Here is a 24,174-nt window from a genome sequence, read left to right on the forward strand (position 1 = left end):
TCTCATACTTGCCAAAGATTTTCCAAAGCCAAGAGCGCTAAACTGGGCTCACCCGTCTCTGTCTTTCACGGGTCAGTAGTATTTGCCAAAGATCATTTAAAACCAATGGCAGTCATCGTTGGCTAGGCTTTTAGTATTTGCCAGTAATATCCTAATACCACGATAATGCAGCTACGGCTAGGCACACCTGTCTCTGCCTGTCTCTTGCTAGTGTGTTGTTTTCGCCAAAGGAAATAGAAAATCCCAAGAACATTAGGGGTCTCTGAAGGTAGCACACGCACATTCTGAGGCCAAGAACGCTGTGTTAAACTCATCTGTCTCTGTGTTTTTCTCTGTTATTTGCCAAATATATCGTAGTGCAAGCCAAGAGCACTCATCTTTAGGCCGGCCAGCAATGTTGAATGATACCCGAAACGGGTCGTGGGAATAGTGCGAAGAATCCTCTGGACTAATTAGAAGAGAAAAACGAGAAGCTAGATTTCAAAAGCGCTGAGTAATCACTATAAATGACTGTCGGGGTGTTAGACCCAGTCGGAACATAAGCTGCACACTCAGCAGAGTTGCAAATGACTCAATAATAAATTGTAATCAACATGTTTTGAAACCAAATACACTCATGACCCGTACGCAATTTACCGGCTTCTCGTGGAGTTCTCACATCGGGCGTGAAGTCTCCTGTGTTATCCGTTCCGATTGGCTGGGATATATAACATTTTTGCCAAATGACTCAAAGTGTGTGTTTTTTCCCTAATTGACTTCCATAATCAGATGCCATGCATGTTTAAGGGCAGAGTGTGTACTCCTAGGAGCATCTGTCTTTTATGGCATCTGTGTTACTTTTCAACACAATCTACTGTATGTTCATTGCATGATTACATATTTCGGCATCTTTCTTTATAAATGATAGATGCACATACTGATGCGTGAGGCGTGTACCTTGTCCTTTTGTGTGTACCATCATCCTCTTCAGGCTCATCTGTTGAAAATAATATGATTTTATAGAGAGAGAAAAAAGCAACTGAAGGAATTCCATAACTTCAGGTATTTGTTCATTGTCAGAGCCAGGATCATTTTATGATCTATGTCACAGGACTGTCGTCTAAGTTGATGAGACTCTCAGCGTCTGTGTAGCGTGTGTGTGTGTGTGTTTGTGTGCTTGCAAAAGAACCAGAGGGAGAGAGAGAGAGAGAAAGTGAAGAAATAAACCAGGTAAACAGAAAGAGAAAGTTGGATATTGAACCGAGAATAAAAAAAAGGCCAGATGTTGAAGATGGAAAACACTACCTGATCCAGCTGCGATGGGCAGGCAGTCTGAGCGCCGGACCCAGCTGGAGTGCTGTCTCTTTGTGGCTGTATTTCTCTCTGATGTACTGGTTCTGCTGCCTTGAAAAGTAACTGTGAGCTGCCAGAGAGAAAACTATGAACTGTAAAGTAGACAGCAGAAAATACAACTCACTCTCTGTCTCTCTCGCCCACATTGAATCTTCATGTTAGGTGTACCCGTCATTATTTTACTGTGTATTCTTCTGCCGGTTGCACACATTGTTGATGTAGCAAGACATGAGCACATCAGGGCCCGATCTGACAAAACTGCAGCACTAAATACTCATTCATCTTGAATCTCTGTGTTAAATCATGCCATTAGGGCCCCCTGTCACATGGATGTCCTCATCCAGTTTGGGCTCCCCTGTACCACTAGTTTCCCTTACGGAGCCCCAGCAGGTACCGAGTTTACCTCCAAGGCAGATATTCCTAAACTCTCTCTGTCCAGGATCCACAATTGAAACTATGCAATCTTCATCCGAGTCTCGTGAAACCACACCAGGGCTTTGGTCGTGTCGAATTTGACTTTAAATGAGTTTGACAGCACCGATGTGCCTTTGATGAACCCCGATTTTCTCTGGAGACCTGTGTGTGCGCTGTTTCTCGGCTGCTTGTAGGGTTCTGGTCAAGATTGTCAAAGTTCTGTGTTTGTCAATCAGCTGCAGCGAGAGATGAAGCTCAGTTTTGAGATTTGTATATTGGTCGCAGTGTGAAAATTTCGAGCACGTCTTTCAGAACAAACAGGTTGAAAATGGCCACACATTCCGATCTCGAGGCCCACGGACTCATTAGTTTATTCAATTACACAATTTTTTAAACAATGTCGGCAATGTTAAATGTGGGCGTTGCCGTGAAGCGTTCACAGAGGTATGGCTGGACATTATCAGGTCAACAGTCTTTAACACTGTGACAAATGCTGTATTATGTAATATTGCATTTTGCTATTTGGGACTTGGGCATGGCAGCATGTGTTTGTGCCTTTCTCTGCGCCTGAGTCTTTCTTAGCACCTCCATGTGAGCTCCTCTGTTTATACGCTACATTTTTACTTCTGGGTCTGCTATGAAATCAAGCTGCAAAACGTTAAATTAGATATCAAACAACAACACAAGATTCCAGTCCTCCCATCAACTTCTTTTACTGCCCAGTGACTGCAGAGACAGTGCAGCCAGCCAGACTAACTTACTCCTATTGCCACTTGAACCAAACCTTACTGTTTCTCATAAAAAGAGAAAACATGTCCTCTGCCTTTTAAAATAATGAATGTAATGTGACATAAAATCACTTTTATGACCTTTGGAAAGCATCTCAGAGAAAGATATGCGGTAAAAGCAAGTCGACCGTTCATCTGTTTAAATGATTTGAACTTTAGTGTGCGAATAGATACATGCGTCGGCGCAGTAACTCTTCTCCTCTGTTGTTGTAAAAACGTCTGTACATCGTATACGCTTTTACAGCTTTTTTTACTTAAATATATGTCCGCTCCTGTTACGTTGTATAATGTTTGTCATGCCCAAACCCAGCAAAAATATGTACAGCAGCTGTGTTTTCCAGTTTCTGTGCCTCATCATATTTATTTTTACACTTCTATTCTCACACTTAATCTACTTTCATCCAATTGTTTTTGTTTTCCAACCTCTATTTAGTCATGGCCGATGTGTTCCTCCTCATACTGTGGAGCGGGGAGCATTAGTTGGAGGACCTCCTGTGCTCTGTTGGGGTTTGGATGCAGTGCTGTTGACCTTCAGGCTGTTGGAGACATTGCCTCTTTTCTCCTGCCCTGCTGGGGTTTAACTTAATGTGCCTGTTTCCTCTCATGGTCTGCTTTTAAGACTCCTTAGGGTACCGGTGCACTGCTGTGTGTTTTGGTTAGAGAGTGAGCTCCTATAAAATGCTTGTTTGTTGCTATGTTGCCACAGGAAACACAGAGACTGTGTTGCATGTCAAGGATTTTTCTTCTGCGGTAATCTAAATGAAAAAAAAAAGAAAAGAAGGAAATTCTGTGTAATTGTTATTAAATCCCCTGCTAGATTTTCACAGATTTAGCCAAAGGAAAGGGATCGAAAATGGGTCTCTATGTACACATGTTATCCCAGAATAACCATGTTAAAACCCTCAGAGGTATTGACCTGAATGCGAGGGTCTGGTCAAGTCTGCATTGAGTACAGACAAGATGCAGCTGGTGGTAGAGTCTCTTTCATGAAAACAACAGTTGACCCGTACCCGCAGGCTTTTTGTCTAGCTGTATTGATCGATGGCTGGAGATAAATAAGCAAACACATTACAGCAACTATATACAACACCTCAATTCTAACGCAGCCTTCATGATGTGTGAGCAGTGTTGGGGTAGTTACTCAGAAAAAGTAACTAGTTACAAGTTACTAGTTACTTCTGAAAATTGTAACTAGCATTTGAAAAGTAACTGTACTACTAGTTACTTTACTTTCCATTTTTTTAAGCAAATGTCCAAATTAACTGCAAAGATACATTTTCAATAATAATTTATTATTAATTAATATAATTTCCAATAATAATAATCGCGCGCGTCACACGACACTTCCTGCATGAACAATCTACCGTAAACGTCGGGTTACGAGCCGCTACTACCTTCGGTCAGAGTCCTCGTTAGCTCCCCGCTGTAGCCGGCTGGGGCTCCTGCTAGCGCTCCGTTACTTTCCCGCTAACTTCCGCTAGCTCTCTGTTAACTTCCGCTAGCTCCCCGAAAACCACCGAAGGTAGCGACACCCGACTTGGGCAGAGGGGTCGCGGGCAGTAGCAGCAGCAGCGCTAGCTAGCAGCTTGTTGCTATTGTTCATGCAGGAAGTGTCGTGTGACTCGTGCGCCACTAAAAGAGAACTTTTCGGACTGGTAAAAATGTCTTGAGTAACGCAGGAAAGCGCGTTACTGAGGTCTAGTAAAGTAGTGTAGTTACCAATATTTTGAGTGTAATGCGTTACTTTACCTCGTTACCTATAATAGTAATATCGTTACTGTAATCCGTTACTTTGTATCTCGTTACCCCCAACACTGTGTGTGAGTAAGGAAAACTGATGGAAACACCATAATTCTAGCATGCTAGAAAAGTCGATTTTAATTAACTTCTGGTTTAGTCGGGGAAACCTTGCTACTTTTAACATATTTTGTTCCTTTGGTCTGGTCAGCGTCAAAGCTTCTTTTAGCATCTTGTGTGACGTCACACTCAGCTGAAAGGCCTGCCGAGGCCTCCGGAGATACTGGTGGGAGGTAGTGGATAAGGAATGGGGAGGATCACACACATGGGACATGGAACACACACACACACACACACACACACACACACACACACACACACACACACACACACACACACACACACACACACACACACACACCAGACCTACAGTACTTGTGATCTGCGGGTGACCCCTGTCTCCTATGGTCTTACAGTGTGAGGACTGATAAAGACAGACAGACTCAGTGGGCAGATCTATTTAAAGCCCAGCTCTAGATAAACTCACACACTGGTCTTGAAATAGCAGAGAAATAACAGGGTTGTTTTGGGATTTAATCACGCCAGGAAAAGAATGTTACACCAGCTAGTGAAATCAGGAGTTATAGTTTCTGTTCAGTCATCATATTTCTCTCTTTCTTATACTAATAGCTACATTATACGTACTGTACACGGACTCCCTCGGTCTCTATACTCCCACACAACCACCACCAAACTACACACATACACACACACACACTGTTGACATTTGGATGCTGAACCACACGTGGCAATAATTCAGTCACTCTGCTCTTATTGGTGTCCTGGCATTCTCTCCCGGTCACGTTGGTCTGTCTGCTTCAGTTTAAGGTGAAACTACAAAAAAAACCTAAAAAGAAACCAAACCAGCCCTCTCGTTCCCTTTCTTCCTAATAAGGCACAGTAAAAGAAAAATAGACAAGGGCTCCGAGAGTGTGTCCCACCTTCTGGAATGACGACTGCATATATTTTAGAGATCTTTGTTTTGTTTCAATAAGCATCGTCACTTTTGTTTAAAGAAGAGTGACCTCATTCTTAGGGAAGAGAAAAAAGGGGCGAAAGGCAGGAAGAAGTAAGTAAATAGAGGAGATAATTACTCAACTGAGAAGGATGGAAAAGTGGAGAGATGGACTAAAAAGGTAACAAGAGGTACGACGAGAGAAAGAAACAGGAACAATAGTTAGGGTCATGACTTTGATTAAGTTAAGGCTGAAAAAACAGTTAAAACCATGTTTTACTTGAATGACCCCAGGGCACAGTTATATATACTGTACATAACCAAGCTGCTGACATCCCTAATTTACACAGTGAGGGAGGACGTCTCTCTCCTGTCTACCTCTCTCTGAATCCTGCGTTTCATCTGTTGCTGTATCCCTTGGGATAAACAAGTTTGATCTTATTGCACACATGGATGCACAGGCACACGAATCATGTGATTTTTTTTTTTTAAATATTGGATTGATTTATTCAATATTGCATTAAAGTGTTTGATGGATTTCAGCTGAATAAAATCATTCCTTTTTGTCCTCGGAAGGAATGCAAAGGTTCCCACAAAGACATGCACGAGCTGCCAAAAACTGTCTCAGCAAGACAAATTAGGTGCAAAACGAAGATAAGATCACCGTTTATAAAGAACCAGACGGGATTCAAGGGAAACGGGACCCAGCTCTGGGAAAGAAAACCAAGCCATTTAAAACATATTGAGTTCAAGCTTTTCACACATCTAAATATTTGGAATTGCCCAAGGTGCAGTACCTCTAAAAATAGATCTGGACACACATTCTGGCTTTCTACATGTGTGTGAATTAATTTGGAGCCCAGGTGCAGATGCTGCAGAGAGCATGAACTGGTCCTTGTACTCTGTGTTATTGCACGACCCCGGTAACATTTCCCTGGCCAAGCCCACATGCTCCAAATCACTGTCACCACACCCTGCATAATATACATCATCGTGTGTGTATGCGTATATTTGTGTGGGTGTATGTCAACTGAGCCTTTGTCCGTTAACTACTTTTAACGGTTCTGTCATACAATTGGCAGCACACTTCATTAAAGGCCTGCTTTATGCTGGAATACAATGATGGTCCAGCTGTTTAAACGAGGCCAACAGAGAGGCTTGAGAGGAGCTATATGTGCATTAATATAGTGTGTGTGTGTGTGTTCAAAATTTAAAACACACTCATTTATGAAAAACACACATGAAGGCATATCACCTCCACAACAATTCCTCCAGCCGTACAGCTTTATTGTGAGTGCCCATATCTGTGTTTGTGTCGTATGGGATGTGTTCGACTTGTTACTAACCGATCCCAGTCAGTGGGTAGATCCCTCTAGGTCTCTTAATTGTCGTTTCCTCGCTCCTCGATTGAACCGGATGTTGTTCTGCGTCGCCATATTGACGGCCGTCCCAAAGTTCTTATATTCTGCTCTGAGGAGCAAGGACGGGCTTCCAGGAAGTGTTTTAACGCTGGACACGCCCCCTCACTGTTTATCAGTTATTTGATTGGACGCTGCTGCGGATCGCTGACGTTTCATACCAGAGTGAAGACGATCACAGATTAAACTCAAATGATATATTATATTTGCTTTCCGAGTCACCATCTGGTTAAAATATGTTCATTGTAGGTCTGAACAACAAAAGAACCACAAACAACTTTCTTCATTAATGAAAAGATTTGATCTGTGTTTTCCCTCAATAACTTCAATTATGTATATAATTAAAATCAGAGAGAGCTAGAGAGAGGAAACACTGTTTTACAACATGTAATGAAGAGACAACATAATCATATTGTGGGTTATTTTATATTGATGTCACGTTCAGAATTTCAAAACATAAACGTAAATAATTAATACATAAGATGCATTCCGCCGGTAGAATCCGGTGTCCTGCGCGTAAGCAGGACACCGGATTCGAACACAGTATAAATACCACACACTGTGTATAAATACCACACACATATATAAATACTCAATGCAAGTTACACGTAACAGACTACAGAGAAAACATCTCCACTCTGACACTGATGATAACTGTGTCTATTAATATAAGTAGTAGTTTAACACCATTAAATCAACTGAAACAATTACGATCCTTTGTATCAATATTTTAAGGGCATTTTTATTGGAATGTTTGCTAAAAACTGTCCGGACCAGAAAACAACTCTGTTACTCTGATCATGCGTACAGACACAAACTCCATTATAAATCTCCGTTAAAGCCGACTGACAGCTGATCCAGATGTGATCAGATGTGATCAGCTGTGATCAGCGGTCGCAGTCATCAGAAACCGATGTCTCTTAAAACATATTTCCTCGTGTCCTCTCTCCTCGCATGGTTTCCTTGCGTCTCTCCATGAAGCTCTGGTAGGCGGGACTAAGACGCAAGGAAAAGACGCAAGTGAGGGAAACGGGGATGCAATTAAGAGACTTGGGATGTACCCATGGTCACCTCCCCGTAAACTGCCTCTTGTCATTGACCCACCTCCTTTTTAGACATAACATGACACACACACACACACACACACACACACACACACACACACACACACACACACACACACACACACACACACACACACACACACACACACACACACAAGAATGTGCAACAATCTCTTATTGATTCAGTCTGGTTGGTTGCTCACTGGAGAAGCTGATGGCATGTCAGGCCACAGCCCTGGAAACATTGGTCAATGATCTCACTCCGGTATGAATAGACCCAAGAGATTAAAGACAAATGCACAACTAAGAACAGAGAACAGCCGCGAGGGCACGGGTGATTTAAGAGGAGATGAAGAAGAGGCCGCGTCCTCTTTATGAAAAAAAAAAAAAAAAACTGGAAAGAGACTCCAAACAGCATAGAGGCGATGCATGATGGCACATTAAAACAGACTGCTTTTAGAAAGATATGACAAGAAAATTATACATTGCATAAGCATTTAGCTTTAGCTGTCTGTAATGATGCAGTGTATTATACAATAATATCCAATGAGGAGATGTAATGTTTCCTGAGATTGATGGAACACTCAACACTCAACAATAAAATGCAATTCAAGACCACACAAAATTCACTCATTAGATTCAGTTGTATCACAAACTCAAAGGTTTTACATTACACTGTTTTTACTGTATGATCTCCTGCTGTTTTGTTCATTCCCTTCAAATTCCCAATGAGTGGAAACAGATCTGATAAATTGTAACAGCCCATGAAAGCATGCTGTCAGGGTTATGTAAAAGCTGATTTTTCAATTCAATTAAGTTTATTTTGTATAGCCCAAAATCACAAAGCCCCAGAGGGCTTTACAATCTGTACACATACTACATCCCTGTCCCAGGACCTCACATCGGATCAGGAAAAACTCCCCCAAAAAACTAATCCAAGCACCGTGTTAGACTTTTTTCTTTTATTTCAAAACCGATATCCAGTTGCTCAGTTGAGGAGAAAGAATTGTCATAATGTGACTAAAAGGTCATTTATTTTGAGATAAGTTGAACAATAAAGTTGAACAATCCTTTATAGATTCCCAATTTGTCTTCATAATAGTCATAACAATTGCAACATTTTGCAATTTTGAGATGAAGTTGATATTATAATTTACTAATTCAAGAATAAAGTTGAACAATAAAATTGATCAAGTTCCCCTGAAGGGATCCTGGCAGTACACCTGGGCCTGAAGTAACCAAGAACTCAAGTGAGCGGCCTCCCAGGAGCATCCCCTCAAGGGAGCGCACCTGTGCTCAAGCTATATATATTTTATAAATATATACACACTGTGTGTGGAGTTTGCACTAATCCAAGCACACAAAGTGTTAGACATTTTTTTCCTTTTCGTTCTTCTTTTTTTTTCAAAACCAAAAGCCTTTATTATAATTCACCAATTAAAAGTTGAACAATACTTTATAAATTCCCAATTTGTCAAAATATGTATGCACGCACAAATCCTGATGACCAAAATGCAAATGAAAGTGGAATAAATATCAACGTAAATGATTTATTCTCAGGGGCAGACTGGCCGTCGAGAATTTTAGGAAGCCCCACCACATTTGGACTGATTGACGTTTTTGTTGAAATCTTATCGACTCAGTCATTTTCATTGTGCACTTGTCGATCTGTGACTGCTGTTCCAGCTCACCTTGGCTCATTTTACTGGTCTTGGTTTGATTCAGTTTAAAGTGCTGATACAAACTGAGGTTGCAGGTGTCACCCTGAAGAGTCTTCAACATCTTCAGCATCAGCAGATTCTCTTTATACCACAAAAACTGTATTAGTGTTGAAATTACTGACACAAAAATAGTTTTGCTCATGCCTGGAGGCACTCACATAAAAGGATCTCCATGCTCGGGCCGAATTTCAGTCCCGGTACGTTGTTGCTTATACTTAACATAATCTAAAGATGTGTTTAAACTCAACCACTGGAGCCACCACATGCACACGCATGTGATAAAGAATCAAAGCAAAATCAGAATGTCTGTCGGCTGAAAGACTTGTAGGGGAAACACATACTTTAACAGACCAATCACGCTGTTATATGATACTAAACTTCCAAGTGAAACAAATGACAGCCCAGCAGATGTTTCCATATGATATGAAATGTCATCTTTGTCACCGTCACACTTATTGCATCCACTTACTCCCTGACCCTCACACATTGGAGCTATGGAGAAACATTCCTGTGGCAAAGTGTGAAACAGTGCACGGTCCTGTTGTTCCTCTTCTGTAAGGGAGATCAGCACCCAGCAGAAGCCCATATACTGGTGACATATTTTTTATTTGGGGCAATTTTGAAAATGAAAACAAATTCGACACTGCTGTTGTAATGCGTACAGTGAACAACCAATGCCACATGAGCACTTTTCTAAAGCTCAGTTGTAACAGCCAACTATTTAGCTGTCAGGAAGATCAAACCACGTTCTCCTGAGGTCATGCCAAGTCTCAAGAACATACAAGTAATTGTAACAGTAGGTTGCTTGTTTGAAAGCCTAAAATGACCTTTGACTATGCAACCCCAGAGAAAAGGCTTGAAAGCCTCTGAGGTCAAATTCAACTCTGGGTCTCATTCACTTTCAAGCAGGCGGCTTCTTTTCATCTCACCATATGACGCCATCGCATTCCCATGTTGGTGTTTCCAGTTATAGCTGCAGAACTATCGAGGCTATAGCACACTCGGATGATGTGGAACCAATTGAAATACCTGCTTGATACCCAGGTGTTCCCCTCCCTACTCTGAGGAGACCGACCAGATTTTTGGGGGTGAAAAGAGAGTAGTATCGGTTTATAGTTTTAACCATTAGTGAGGTGGTCGTTACATTTCTTGAAAGCAAGTATACCTTTCAAAGTCAAGTTCCTCTGGATCCCTACCTTTAATGATATAGGTGAGAAGTTGAAGATTCATGCACTTTACATTCGTACTGATTATCATAGCCCTCCCTTTGGGATCTTATATCTATGAATCCATATATTTGGCACTATTGTTTTTAAAAAAAGGTACATGCATGCCAATGCAATATACCATCGATATTACTGTGATAGGCTCACAGTATATTGCCGTCCATGTCATCGGTCGGACAAGTGTGGTCGTTGCTTTCCCCAGATCAGCTTTGAAGTCAATGGATACTGGTGTTTCACTGGTTGGATACTTGTTGGACTATCTACAGTAGTGCATCCAGGGAAGCCCACGACTCAGGCATAATGCTGACATTGTCTTATTGAGACAAAAAACAGATGAGTTATATTGCATTAAATGACAACAGGAATGTCTACAACTCTTATGTAGTTGCTTGTGCTTTTAGTTGAGCCTTGAAGTATTGTGTTAACTTAAGACAGCATACACATCTCTCCTTCTTTAATTTGAGTATCAATCCATATAACCACAAACCAAGTTCTCTAAACTAAGAGCATTTTATCAGAATACCTTATTGGGTGCCCTTCAGGGTGGCTCTTACAGATGATTAGTTCAGACCTGTTCAATTTATCTCATCCAACTGTATGTTCTCCTTTTAAACACCATAGGCCCATATATGGGCCTTTTTTAATTTATTGCAAAATATATATATAAATCACAAGAAATGATATTAATGTTGCACATCAAATTAAACACCAAAGCCTTTGCTACAAGAATCAGTAAGCCATTTAACAAAAAGCTCAAACAGAAAGAAAAATAATCATAAAAGTATAATAAGTATTGTTGTTACACTTTGTTTTTTACTGTGTTTTTACAGTTTGATCAAAATTAAATATGTTCATTCAGTTAATTTGTGTGCTTGTTTTATTTTAATGGGAAATATATAGGTTGTTTTATGAATAAAAACAAATCATAAAATTATAATTCATAAAACAAATCATAATTCATTAAAACAAATTTGTATTTGAATGTATTGATCACCATAAGTAATATAGAAGTGAATTATATGGTTTGGTACATGATAAAATTCAAATGGCACAGATGTGCCCAAATGCTCATTTGAGTCCTCGCCTGAATTCTCTCTGTACTAAACCCTCTCTAACTTTGTTCTGCTTCACTTTTTCAAAGTCAAACTTTGCAGAGATAATGTTCACATATGGTGTTATGATTTGGGAGAAGTTTAGACCTTACTGCTGCATCATTTCAAAGAAATAATCATCCTGAAAGTGCTTTTTTTCTCGGCGGACCTGAAAACTTTAAATTTTTGCTGTGTGTCATCTTCGTTTACTCTTAACCAGTAACATGTAGACTGATATTTACACATCTGAACAAAATCTCACATTGTACTTTAACTTAATTATAACACCAAAAGTATTCAAATAGCCCGAGTGGTTGCAGACATACACCCTTTTTAGTTTGGGTATGCAATTTTCGAGCAGAAGCCTAAAAATAGCTTGGCGTTTAAAAGGCACTCTCTTTATACACACGTTTGATGACAGTTGCTCTAAATATGATTTGAACTGTTGAAGAACAATTCCATGGCCTTATGTCCTTTTTGCCTCTGGTGTTAAACATAATTTAAGATCCTCACATCTCACGTCAATGAAACAAGATGACATTATCAGGACGCTGTTGGCAAACTACTGAGGAACAAGAAGCAGGGGGGGGGGAAGGCCAAGCGTATGAGAAGCTGTGTCTGTGGACTGATGTGTTTCCAGCTACTACAAGGCTGTCAGTTCAATTTACAGAGGTGAAGGACATGAACCTCCCTCTGGAGGTTTCTAGAAGGGCCGCTCTGAAAGGAGGGCAGGGCTGCTAAGATTCACAGGACTTCGGTTACTGGACAGCTTACTTAACCTTCGATTTACTTTAACTCATGTATTCTCTTACTCAATGAAGTTGTGATGCACTGCAACAGTTACATTTATTTGTCCCATGTGCGTATCTCAGAAAGCTGTTAGTGCGGAAATTCACTCTTCTGAACAATTAATATGACATTAAGTGTTCAAAAGAATGAATATTATTCCATAACAGCTGTCAATAGTTGTTTGAGTTCACTGTGATGTAATGTCCTATTGCATCAATATCAGACTGGTCAACTAAAAACACTGTAAACAGATGATGAATGATCTTTGTTAGGATCAGGTGCTGAGCTGATATCACTTGTGAGTCAATGTAACAGTGTGTAACCAGCATGTTCCTCAGATGACCTTTGAAGGAGCTCATGGCATCAAGAGTATCACATTGATACGGGCCTTTATGGACTAAAAGCAGCTGCCTTCAAAAGCACACATTCGTTAAAAGAGGCTCCAATTTTTTAGCCCGAGCAACTTAAGTTTCATAGTCAGACGCAAAACAGTGAGATTCTTTTGGATTCTGTCATAGCTGACAGAAACCTCTTTGTTGGTTTCTGTGCCAGGAGCTCAGGTTTAGTCATAACTCACCACAACCACAGTTTCAAAACATTTTACAGTAGTACTTAGTAGCGTTGAATGGCTTTATAAATATCAGCAAAGTATGCTTTTGAAAGGCTTGTGCTATTTTAACCACATGGCGTTAGATAAATGCCACTTTAATCTATTATTGGAAAACAGCAGGCATTTTTCCCAAAGAAAATATTAAAAGGAAAATTAATTGTGTAATTATAACTCATGCACTTTCTCTTTCTCTTACTCCTCCTTCTCTGCAGGGCCTCCAGTGCTCCTAAACCTCCTCCTGTGGCTCCAAAGGTACTGACATAACAGAACATGATATACAGTGCATCTGAATGCACAGCATGTCTATTTGCAGATACAAAAAAAGTCATGAAATGATAGTTTAATTAACACAAGGTACTCCAGAGGAAAATACATACAAAAATAGCATATTTTGAATCTATACTTATAGTTAAATAAGATGTTGGGATTTACGGAATGATAAGCATAAATCCATGCCATGAAAACATATTTAATTATTGATTGATCCATTTCAGTATGGTTGCATAAAAATAAAAATAGTAATTCACCTGGGGTACTAAGCGCTCTGAATAATTTTTTTGACCTGCTACACCCTTCTGAAACGATGCCATACACGTATTTTTGCTGCATGCAACTTTTGTCTTGATTTAAGTATGTTTTTTTGTTCTAATCCTGCTACATTTATTTTGTATTGTAAATGACAGTTTAGTTTACTGATGCCTCCCTATCCCCAGATACCTCTCACAGCACATTTACAGGGTCTATTCTAATTGATGTGTTCACCTGCTATTCATGAACTGAATCAAGCTTCATTATCTAGACGGATCATAGGCTTTGTACTGCATAAAGTCAAAGGGCCGAACACAAAAACATCACCTGAGAGGCATCGGTATCGTGTGTTATTTGTTTTTGTTTGCATGCTCTTCTCTAATGCCGCTAGGACAACAGATCAGACATCATAAAACCAGTGGCCCTCACCCATCCCCCTTCACCACCACATCCCCACCCTCACTGCTCCAGCCCCTCCACCATCGGCTACAACAAGGCCCCCAGACCTTACGGGGGCTGTGCATCGGAGAGCGAATACCCTCCCTTCATCCCATCCCCATCCTCTGCCTTCACTCCTGCCTCCTGCAACACCAGTCCTCTTCCTCCTCCTCCTCCTCCACCTCCTGTCTCTTACCCGTCCTCCTCCTCCCCCCCTGTCCTCGTTGCGCCCCAGCCATCAGTGTATAACACACCCATCAACCTCTACTCGAACGAGAACGCATGTGAGGTGGCCATGGGGCAGAGGAGGGGCCTATTGGAGAATCAGGGCGGAGCCTTGCCTTTGCAGTTGAATGGGTGAGTGGCGTTCTATCCAGCCAATCAAGCCAATGAATCACTTCTCTGCATTTCATCTCCCTCCCATGTTCTCGAATGGGAGATGAGATATTCCTTGGCCAGTCAAATGTCTACAATATCATTTTTGGTGTTCTTCCAAGCTCAAAGTTTATGATCCTGACAGAACGTTATTTATTCCATGCAGCTTCAGGCCCACCAGACTCCCGCTTGGAATCTTGTGCTGTTGTCAAAGTTCCTCCACGTCGTTAAATCAGACTCGCATGTCTGTTTGGTGTTTTGTTCAGAGGAGAAAACATTAAAAGACCGAATGAAATACTAAACGGCACATTGTAGTGAAATGCATGGGTTGAGTCTAAACAGGAGGCCTCAGTGAGTTTTTATTGTAGTGTGGACAAGTGACAGTCACAAGTTACCAACCATATGTCACCAAGCAGTAATAATGTCAGTTATTTGTGTACAATGTCATGTTAGAGAACGTCTATTACTACTGTACCAGTCTGGAAACACTGATATGTGAGCAAACTAAAGTGGGTTAGCTTGAGAAGGGAAATTTTACTCTGAAAGATTTTTAATAGCTGGGATGTTGTCATGGAAAACTGGATAGTTGATGGACTTTGAATGAGCTTTTAGCAGTCCAGTAAAATAATAGAACATACTAAAACATATCTTTTCTCGGATTGAAGTTTAGGATTCCAACATACAGTTTACTAGGCAAGATCTGGATCTGTCTTTAGTGTTTTTATGACTTTAATCACTTCCCTCACTCAACCATTTCTAGCTCTTTGTTCTTTTCATTTTTCTTTCAAATCCTTGTTGCTTTTATTCCCACTGATGGACTACTAGGCAACAACCACACTAATTAAATAACTGTCTTCTCCAGCAGAGGTCAACATACAGCTTCAGGTTAATGCATTTGGTTTATTCCATTATCCGTATCCGTTAATCCATTCACTGTGTTTAATATTTTACTGAGGTGACAATGTGAGACAGTATGTGTCATGCTTGCCTGTTTGCATGCTGTACTGTAAAAGAGCTGTATGGTTCGTTTCAGAGGGGATTTTTTTTAAATGACAACCGACTGTAAATTGGCAAAAATGTGGATGTGTCAATACTCTGTCTTTCTCCCTTCCTTTCAACCCTTATTTTCTGCTTTGCAGACTGCGGCACATCCTCAAGTCACAAAGTTAGTCTTTAAAGCATGCCAGGTTGTTAGTGTTTGTCAGCCTGCCTTCTGTTTTACTCTTGCACCTCTCTCTCCCCCTGTGTGTCTACTTTATCATGGCATCTGCATGCATTTGTTTACGATTGTACTGCGGAAAATAATTTGCGATAGCACTGTTTCATCATTCAGGAGGTTTATTTTCATGTTTAAATTGTGCAAGAACTCCAGCACACATGCGTTCAGCTAATTCAAGTTTGGTGTGTGAAAAATGCTGAGGCTACAGTATATTTTACTGCAAATAACAAAACAATATTTTGACAGAGTGGCACACACACACACACACACACACACACACACACACACACACACACACACACAGTCAGACACTTCCTGTATAACTGTCAGTATGTGACCAGGCTCACATAGAGCCGTCAACACTCCCACACCCACATAGCTGCTGCTGTGACAAGACTGTGTTGAGAGACATTCATCAGTGTGTGTGTGTGTGTGTGTGTGTGTGTGTGTGTGTGTGTGTGTGTGTGTGTGTGTGTGTGTGTGTGTGTGTGCGCGTGGGTGTGTGCATGTATGTGTGTGTGTGTATTTATAGGTGATTTATTGACAGCAGGGCCTGAAAAGTCTTCAATGCCCTTTGTGTGTGTGTGTGTGTGTGTGTGTGTGTGTGTGTGTGTGTGTGTGTGTGTGTGTGTGTCCTAAGAACTGATTTATTGACAGCCAATTAGTAATGGGCCTGTCAGCACCCTGTTGCCAAGGACAACCACATATTTACTCAGCATATGTTTATAAAAGAACACAAACAACATTTTAATGAAACACATATAAAGAAATAATAATACATATAAAATAATTCTTATCATGTTTTTCTTTACCATTTGAATTAAATTCTTCTAGGTTCACTGTCCAAACAGTCCACATTATGAATGACTAAACTTCTATAGAAACACAGACGACCTATAGCACCACCATGTGGTCGGAAATAGAACTGATTTGTATTTAGAAATTGGTGATGCGATCAAATGTCTAGGTTTTGCATGCATTGGTAGTTGTGGCTCATATGTTTGATTTGATTTCTTTTCTTCAGCTATATTATTTAGCCTTCTACTGCCTGCTTTTAACATTTCCTTTTGATTATTTATATATACATATATATATTTCTTTTTAATTATTCTTCATACTTGTATTTCTCTCTTCCTCTACTTTATTTCTCTTTAGTGGACCTCAAAGTATTTTGAAGTAAGTCTTTTCAGTGTCTTTATAACTATGAATGTCTCTTTTATTCTCCCGATATTCAATCTATTACTGATTTCTTCCGCCCTGCTTTTCTCTGTCAATGTTTTTTCCAGAAAGCCACAGCCACCAAGGTATCAGATTGGTTCAGACCTAGACATGCATTTAAATGCATTTAACAAAGTGCGGTGTGATTTTTACCCCCTCTGTTGTCTAACAAGAACAAATTGTAGGTGATTATTTTTTACATTGTGCCACATTGCCACCTCATGTAAACTGCAATCAAAGATTCCTCTAACTCTGCTTTAAATAATGCTCATAATAACTTAATTTCTTGGTTGAAATTAACCACCTAAAAAGACTAAACATGGCTTTGTCTGATGGACAGACGAGATAACATGTTTTCTTGGATCCTGCAATATTACACGTTTCACTTTAACACGCTATAATGCCTTCAAGGAAATTACACCAGTCTACATCTCTATTGCTCTGATCAATTGTATGAGAAGGAGGATGTAAAATGAAAAGTATATTCGCTGATGTCATCCATCCCGTTCTACCCTGTCCTTCCAGAGTTCCCAGGAAACACATTGTGGACACAGACATCCATTTTTACCATGTGCCCACTCATGCTGATGCCAGCAGGAAGCGCATAACGGAGGACACGGAGGACTGGCGCCCACGCAGCGGGACAACCCAGTCCAGATCTTTCAGGATTCTGGCTCAGATCACCGGTACCGAGCGCGGTATGTTACTCACTGAAGTGCACACGGTGACGACGTTTGCACCTGAGCTCATGACGCAACACATCTGAGCAAAGGGCGACCTCCATACAAACGTTGCAACATCACAATGCTTATGACTGTGTCGCGTATCATTTGTTTCTCAATTAATAGCGCATCATTTTCTTTGATGGACTTTCTATTCTTTCCCTTTTAGCTCAAGATGAGGAAGCTGAGGTAGCCAAGAAGACAAAGTAAGTGCAATGAAACTGCTTACCAGGGTTTTAATAGCCCCAGACTCCCCGGCATCAGTTTGTTTTATTGTTATTCGTATGAATAAGTGCATTGTGTGGAATAACAACACATTTCATTTTGTTATTTGTATTAACCCACTCAGTCGGGTGCCTCCAACATTTAAAGGCCACGTTTACATAGAGCTACAGACAATCTGACTGCAGATCCCCGTGGCACAGCCACTATTGATGCTGTGTGGCCTCTTCCTGTCTGTAGACGGCAAAGAAGGGATCACATTTTAAGCCATTCAGTCAAAAGCCAGATCTCTGCGCACTGTACAGTATGTCCATTTTTAATTGCACCAATAAGTTCAGAATGCAGTTTGAATTGAATCCCCCTCTGAGATTGCTGAAAGCTGATTTTAAACGGCGTCATGTTTGGTGTGTTCGTGTGCCACTACCGGTTGTCTGTGCATTGACCTGTGGATGTGACAGCCTTGCAGTGCTGCGTGTCACAATCTGTGATTGTGTGGTTGACAATTACGGCTGGACCGTTGGTCGTGTTGTCAGTGTGATGCGAGTGGTCCATTGGCTGTCCATTGCTGTTGCTGGTTTGTGGCGATACATGTGATCGCACGCTGTCCGTGGGTGTTGTTGCTTCATGGTTGAATGAATTCATCATTTCAGTCCATCCCGGCCATGATGCTAATGAGCTGCATTTAGACCTCATGACGCAAGAGTTAAAGCTGCAGTTGGTCCCTTTTATAAAAGGTAACTGAATCACATTTGCTGATGTCACTGTATCCTGACATTAGTGCATGAGACAGATGTTTTCAGAAACATGTTTTAGTGAACAACTTAGCTGTGAAATGAGAGATTTGACTTTGTTTGGCCTCAACTGTTTTCAACATGGCAGCCGGGTCTGAAACTTTCTACAGCTATTCAACAGCTAGACAGTACCCGCTGCGCATTTCCACCCCATCAAAACCTCCCCTGTCTATTATCAGCTTTGTGTTTGTGCCAACAGCCCTTTCTGTATCAGCAGGCTCTCCTTGTGGCATGGCTTACAGTGTCTCTCATCGCAGACTGCAGGGCATCTACTTTTCCTAAATCTTTATTTTCTCTCTTGTTTGGTGTGTTTTTCTCTTCTCTCTCTCTCTCTCTCTCTCTTTCTCTCTTCTGGTGATGACAGAGTGAACAAGGTCACCAATCGGAAGGCGATTGGTCCTAAGTACAACGAGCTGAGAGACTGGCACCACGGAGTGTCTGCTCGCACCCTCAATGTCCAGTAGACTGTGTGTCGTGTGTCGTGTGCGTGTGTGTGTGTGTGTGTGTGTGTGTGTGTGCGTGTGCGTGTGCGTGTGCACCATATCAGTTTGACCTCTGTAGGTGACGGTTCATGACTTTGACTGCTGAAAGGATAAAAGCGTATGGCCTAATGGAAAATAAAGGAAATAAAGCAAAGGACACTGGAGTGAACGCTTGCAAAGGAACTAGTGTGTGTGTGTGTGTGTGTGTGTGTGTGTGTGTGCTTGTCCTTTACTGTGTCTTTATTTGGCTGCACTGTGCCGGCCTCATTCAGACCTTTAACGAAGTGTTGCTTACGTGCTTGGCCACTCCACTGACTCCAGCCATAAAGGTATACTGCTGCGTAAATACTGACTTTTATTAGTGTGTTGACCTCATAATACATGAATTTGGGTTTGGTCACGGCATTTGTATGCTCCTTTCTGTGTACACGGTAGTGATTTCATGAAACCAGAGGTATCTGCATATCATCTAATAAACACTAAAACATTTATTTGGATAGTTAGGATAAAGTATTGAGCTTTTTGAGTGTCTTGCGTTTTATTCCACACTAACATATATGGAAGACAAGTAGACCAGATTTTTTTATTATTAAATATGATCTAATCAAATACTCTGAGCAAATTTAAATATGCAGCTGTGAATCTGCATCTCTGCCTATCTCAGACGTCACACACATAACGTATTGTCTTTACTAGAGATATATAGTACATACACTGACTCTACACTGTATGCTGTATGTACTGGCTGTGATGGAGACAGCAAACAGGGCCGGTTCCCACGGTGGGGAGAAAAGGCAAACAATCTTTTAATGGATCTGTCAGTCTATGTTAAATGTTGTTAAACATGATGTGACAGAGAAATCTCAAAAACTCAAATGTGTAAATATATAAACCCTGCAGCCTATTCTGGAAGTCTGCATCCAGCTAATGAGAGAGATGCAAAGCTGTCAGTCACACTTCCATCACTGCACTGCTGGTTCCTCATGGTCTTTTGTGCCACTGTAGTGTAGATGTGGCAAAAGGTGTGCGGTTTGGATTAGGAAGTCTATTTCTGAGATCATTGAATATAGCAAATCTGGCTTTGGTCTGTCTGACATCGGACAGTTATGAATGTCCATTCTTGGTATTTGGACTGTTGTATAGACATCGTCAGGGGAGACACTTCAAACCTGGAGCTTTAATGGCTTGTTTATAACTGTTAATGTGAAATATGGTGGCATCTAAAAAATGGGACGAGAATTCAACTTTTCATGCATGTATATTATATATAGACCAATAGCTTATTTGATTTGGTGCTGGAATGTAAACAGACCGTCCAGATTGCTGCTACAAGACATGTGTATGGTACAAGTAAGGGATATGCAAGTCAGGAAGGCTCCTTTCAGTGAGCAGGTTGTTCAGCTTTGATGGTGTGCAAAGTGACTGTATAAATGAAATTTATGCTCGCAATGCAAAGGTATTTTTTGAGGCCCTTGCTATGTCTCCAGTGCCTCTACATTTGTTTCAACCCTATGTTTACCAGCCGGACGTCTGGTGTCTGAAATGTATCTTCTGTGTTTTGAGTTTAAAAAAAAATACTATTATTCAATACTGTAGCTAATAAAATTATTTAGTGTTTTTTGTGTCTTCTTTCTCTGGTGTCCCTTTCCTTTTTCCTTCCTTTCTCCACTCTTTGCTCTTCTAGTTGTCTCACTGAATCTGAGACAAACCATGGGGAGGTCACATATCAATGGTATAAATCGTCATCTAAACTTGTTACACTTTTTTCCACCTCTCCACCTGTCATGTTTGTCATGATTGTCCTGCAACACAGCAGTCACTTTTAAATAAAACGGCAGTCACAAAATGGCTTTTTTTAAAAATGTAATCACACTAACTAACCATGTATAGTCTGTGGTGTTCACACATGTGGCCAATAATTTGATGTGTTACGAACTGACGTTTAATACACTGTGATTTTGCAAGCTGTAACACTGATTTCACATTAGAGAGTACTATTATGGTCTGCTATCTGCCAGTAACAGAGCTCCAACGCATCAATCCTCAGACCAACGAATGATGCAGAAGCCACACCCACATCTGATCACATTGACCAACCACATCCATGTGTCAGACTCAGCAGCCAATCAGCATTGGCCAGAGGAGAGCGCTACAATCCCCAACTATATCCTCATCTCCGAACCTGGCAGCTTCTTAAAAAACGCAACATCAAGAGAACAATGCCTCATCTACAACACCCATTCACGTAGTTGCCATCCCAATGACATATTCAAGTCCTTTTAACATGTTTCGTCAAATACATCCAACCCATTTGTCGAATATGAACTATGATCCATTTGCTCCACTGTTGGCACCTTTAACACACACTAGTTCAACCCCAAGCCAAATACAATCATGTCAATCCCAAAGGTCAAATAACCTTTCTCTTGATGCAACGCTAATGTCAGCTCACAGCCCACGCTTTCTTGGACCGAGTCCTGTTTGTACCCACACTCCAGCATCCTGTTTACCTGTTTCTAGTGGATTACCTGCTCAAGGACTTAACTTATCACATGGCAGCAACTCCTCGTTAGTTCCAAACCGAACACCTGAGGCGTCTTCTGATCCTGGTCCTGTCCTCAGGCCAGCTGCTTCAGATGGCGTCGTTCCAGAGCCACCAGGCTTTCAACCGCCCATCCATGAAAGGTGCATTGAGCTTGGGATGTTTTATTAAAGCTGACAGTATTACAGTAAAATGCATAATAGGTCCAAAAAAGGATTTGACTGTAATACTTTACTTTTGCTGCCTTGGTCTAGCAATTCCCCTGCGACACCACTAGAGGACAGCACAGACTCAAAACACTCTGAGTGCAGTGGTCGTTTTACTGATGATGATGATGGTGATGACCACAACTTATATAGACAAGCTACCAAGTCTCTGAAGGCCATGCAAACTCAGTTTGAGCTTTCTCCTCAACACAGGTGCTGCACAACACTTCAAATACTTGACACACGTGAAGTAATCTCAATTAATTGCTCAATAAATTGCTTCCTGTGCATTCTGTATGTCTGTCCCCTAAGTTCTGCAGCTCAAGTCAATACTCATCTATCTCATATATCAACACGTCATCGTGTTTTTTCTACCAAACCAGTCAGGTACAGTGTAATACTTAGATGTTGCAAGGACTACACACTGGTTCACTGTTAGGGAGAAACAATACTAATCCGCCAAAATTACTGAAACAATGTTTTTTCTTATTTTTTCAGTATTTTCTGTGGAGACATTTAATTTCACTTTGGTTGCATATTTGTAAACAGGAGAGAGCTCCTGTTAAGCCCACTGGACTTCCTGCCCCCTCCTCTCACACCCTGTCCCCCCAAACAGCCCACAACAAACACACAACCTGAGCACAGCAGTCCAGTGCAGGCGAGGTAAACTGTGTGTGTGTGTGTGTGTGTGTGTGTGTGTGTGTGTGTGTGTGTGTGTGTGTGTGTGTGTGTGTGTGTGTGTGTGTGTGTGTGATGACTTCTAAAACCCTTTTCTCTTTCTATCTTTTCTACACAATTGACATCTTGGTTCTATCACTATTTCCCTTTCCTCCTCTGCCTCCTCTCTTCCTCAATGTGCCGTCCCCTCGTCAGAACAACTTATCAGAGCAGTCCTTCGCCTCCTGAGAAGGCAGCGTCTCACCGCTTATTGGACGCCCTGCTAACCACTCCAATCTCTCAAGCTCCGCCACTACGCTTGAGGAAGAAGAAAAAGAAGCGCCATAGCGTCAGTGAGCTGCACCTGTCCAAGAACAAGAGGTAGACGGGGCAGACCTGGACAAAACGGCACTGTTTTAGGTTTAAAAACAATTGTGAACAATCCTTTCTAATCGGCATTCTGCAATGTTTTATTGATTGTGGTTCAAAGTCTTTTAAATAGAGTTTTGTCCATGTCTAAGTCCATTAAAGAGTGACAATAATATAATCATCTACTTCACAATTAATGCGATTTAACGTGTGGATACTCATTCACTCATTGATATGCACCAATGTGATGTGATGCATGAGGTTTCACAATGATAGCACTCAAACAAATGTGTTTGTTGTAGAATTTTGTTGTTGAATTTTTATTTTTTAACGGTACGTATAGCTAATTTCATCATGTAGTTGAAATAACCTGTGAATCCACTGAACATGCCATTCAATGCAGTGAAAAGGCCGTGTTTGGTCAGAGCATGCCAGCAATAAAAGACACGGTCCATATGTCTCTGGAGACAACTCATGACATTCTGTGGTCACTGTGAAACATCTTGGCAGCGTCTTACACAGATCAGTCGGTGGCTAGTCCACACAACTGTACACATTTAAACCGTGAAGTATGACAAGTGTGTGTGTATGTGAGGGAGAGAGTGTGTGGGTGGATGTCTTTGTCATTGTGTGTGCGTGTGAGAATGCACATGGAAGATTTAGTGTGTGGGGATTGAATGCCATCCGAAGAATATCACAGTGCTGAATTATAGACCATCTGTTGTGTGGTGGAGAGCGCTGCTGGACAGCAGTCAGCTATGCTAATGGACCATTTGTTCAATGTTCAAACCAAACCCACACATTTATGAGATGCATAAAACAAGTTCTCATCGGAGCTGCAGCACTCAAGGGGTTACTTCTTAATGTAAACAGTTGGAGGACTGAATTGTACTCTTTTTCCTCATTATCTCTTAATATCAGCAAACAAGAAGTCTCATTTTAGGCGGTAGTGCTGAAAATAGACTATAGGAACAACTAGACAGGTGCACTCAGTGGAGTGCAGATCTGTGCCTGTTGTGTCTGCACTGTATTGTGTGATTGAATGAATGCAACCCACAATTGGATAATCCAACTGTGGCCTGTAAGGTGTTGAAAAGCACATTTCACTTCATTCAAACTCAAAAACAAGTAGTGAAGCCAGGCAATCAGTTCAAAGCAGTCGTATAAGACGCGTAGCACAATCTTCCTCAAAACAAAATG

At 41.1% G+C, this 24,174-nt stretch overlaps 1 protein-coding gene across 2 annotated transcripts in view; it reads left to right on the forward strand.

The window, feature by feature from the left end:
• The window catches only part of pdlim5a (PDZ and LIM domain 5a), a 57,985-nt gene that overhangs the window by 20,853 nt on the left and 12,958 nt on the right, over positions 1-24,174 (forward strand). The window contains exons 4-9 of one of the 2 annotated variants that reach the window (XM_079221967.1): positions 13,418-13,457; positions 14,125-14,528; positions 16,921-16,941; positions 17,052-17,069; positions 17,509-17,681; positions 17,875-17,911. In XM_079221967.1, the coding sequence (XP_079078093.1) occupies positions 13,418-13,457; positions 14,125-14,528; positions 16,921-16,941; positions 17,052-17,069; positions 17,509-17,681; positions 17,875-17,911 (693 nt within the window). Of the gene's footprint in view, positions 1-13,417; positions 13,458-14,124; positions 14,529-15,685; positions 15,712-16,920; positions 16,942-17,051; positions 17,070-17,508; positions 17,682-17,874; positions 17,912-24,174 lie in introns of both variants that reach the window. The other variant, XM_079221966.1, reaches the window with a different exon arrangement.

This window comes from Taurulus bubalis (assembly GCF_910589615.1).
Source record: "Taurulus bubalis genome assembly, chromosome: 8".
Classification (NCBI taxonomy): Eukaryota; Metazoa; Chordata; class Actinopteri; order Perciformes; family Cottidae; genus Taurulus; species Taurulus bubalis.